This window comes from Leucopleurus acutus (assembly GCF_964270905.1).
Source record: "Leucopleurus acutus genome assembly, chromosome: 17".
Taxonomy (NCBI): Eukaryota; Metazoa; Chordata; class Mammalia; order Artiodactyla; family Delphinidae; genus Leucopleurus; species Leucopleurus acutus.
In genome coordinates, this window is record NC_139159.1 from 81854419 (window position 1) to 81856336 (window position 1918).

Below are 1918 nucleotides of genomic sequence, written 5' to 3' on the forward strand. Positions count from 1 at the left end.
CTTCCTTTCTGTTCCTGTTCTTCTCTCTTTGTGGGGGAGGGAGAAAAAGGGGGAGGGGTGGGGAGGGAACCCCTTCAGGTTATCTTTTTAACCCTCTTTGAAATTCCCAGTATCTAAAACATCTTTGTCCATGTTTCTCAGGGACCCCTTCTAGAGGTTGAATGGTCCAAGTGAGAAGCAGCTCCTGGCTACCCCTCTGAGTTTTCAATGGACACAATATTTACCTTAGGGATGGCAAATTATCAGCATTCAGATCACCACATCCTATCTAGAGCCCATGGCAGACATTGCTAATCAATCACAGCACAGCGGCCTTAGACAGTTCCTCCACGCAGTGCACTGGGCAGCCATCACCAATTGATCAGGTGAACCCAATTTGCCACCAGGGTAGAGCAGATATCTGTGCTGTCCCCGACCTGGCGTGTCCAGTCCAGCCCTGACCTTTGGCCCGCTTGCAAAGTCCTACCAATTAAGCCTCAGGCCCGTTAGCCAGGGCCTGCGTGAGGGCTCGAGGTCTGGCGCCGAGGATGTGACGGTGAGCCGAGTTCTTGGAGCTCTTGCGCGTGCTGACCACGTTGCAGCTGTTGGGCTCGCACCCCGCTCCATGCTGGTGGAAGAGGCCACGGACAGTGGTCTGGAAGCTGCTGGTGACGAAGCAGTAGACGATGGGGTCCATGCAGCTGTTGAGGCTGCTGAGGGTCACTGCCACATGATAGACCACGAGGCTGGTGTGGTGCGGCACGTCGGGCCACAGCGCCACAGCCACCTGGCGGGCGTGGAAGGGCGTGAAGCAGACGAGGAAGATGACGAGCACGGTAAGCAGCAGCTGCATGGCCCGCATGCGGCGCTGGCGGCCCTGGCGCAGCAGGCCCGGCCGTGACAGCGCACACATGATGCGGCCGGTGAATATGCTAATGACCAGCAGTGGCAGCAGGAACTCCAGGACGGTCAGTGCAAAGACGCGGCAGCAAGGCCCGCCGGTGGCCGTCACGCCCAGCACGGACAGGGTCACGGCGCCGGCGGCCAGCCACACGAAGGCGCACACGGCTCTGGCGCAGGCAGGCTGGCGCCAGCGGCGGCCACCGTCGGGCTGCACGATGGCCAGGTAGCGGTCCACGCAGATGCAGGTGAGGAAGAGGATGGAGCAGTGCATGTTGAGGAAGTAGCCAAAGACGTGCGGGAGGGCGCAGCGCAGGCAGCCGCGGGTGCCGTAGAAGACAGCAAAGCGCGTGGGCAGGGACAGGCCCACCAGCAGGTCAGTCACCACCAGGTTGATGGTGTAGATGACCGACGGCGTCCTGGCCTGGGTGCGGCAGCCGAAGACGTACAGCGCCAGCCCGTTGAGCACCAGCCCCACCAGGAAGATGACGCCATGCACGGCCATCAGCGCCAGCCACAGGCCCGGGAAGGCGGCGTGCAGCTCCCCGTCCAGCACAGCAAACAGGTGGAACAGGGGCATCTCCGGCATGCTGACATTGGTCCACGTTGCCGCTGCCGCTGTGGCATTGGGGGCAGCCACGGCCGAGGGCCCTGCAGAAGACGCGGAGGGCATGACAGCGGCCAGCACACGCCCGGGGCCTGGAAGGAAGGAGACCGGGTTACCCTGGGATTATTGGAGCCCTGCCCCGAGGCTGGACCTCACCTGGCTCGTCTGCCCACCCAGCACCCCAACATTCCCACCTTTGTGCCTTTGCCTGGCCTGGCCCTGGCACTTGCCAGCGTGCAGCTCCAGCAGAATGCCAGTGCTGTGCTCCTGCTCCTTGCTGTAATGGGAGGTGAAAAGCCTCGCAAGACTGTCACCGGGACTGAAAGATGACAAAGGCGACTGGTGTGGCACAGGTAAGATGACGGGCCAAGTATGTGGTGTTTGAGCCTGGGCTCCAATTCCAGTTGCTTCCTCGCTCGCTGTGCAACCTCA

At 61.6% G+C, this 1918-nt stretch overlaps 1 protein-coding gene across 1 annotated transcript; it reads right to left on the reverse strand.

The window, feature by feature from the left end:
* Positions 1–469: 469 nt before the first annotated feature.
* Positions 470–1552, reverse strand: GPR20 (G protein-coupled receptor 20; the record flags this gene model as incomplete). Its single annotated transcript, XM_082858679.1, has 1 exon — positions 470–1552. One exon carries the CDS (start codon positions 1550–1552, stop codon positions 470–472), a length of 1083 nt encoding a protein of 360 aa, XP_082714805.1.
* Positions 1553–1918: the final 366 nt, after the last annotated feature.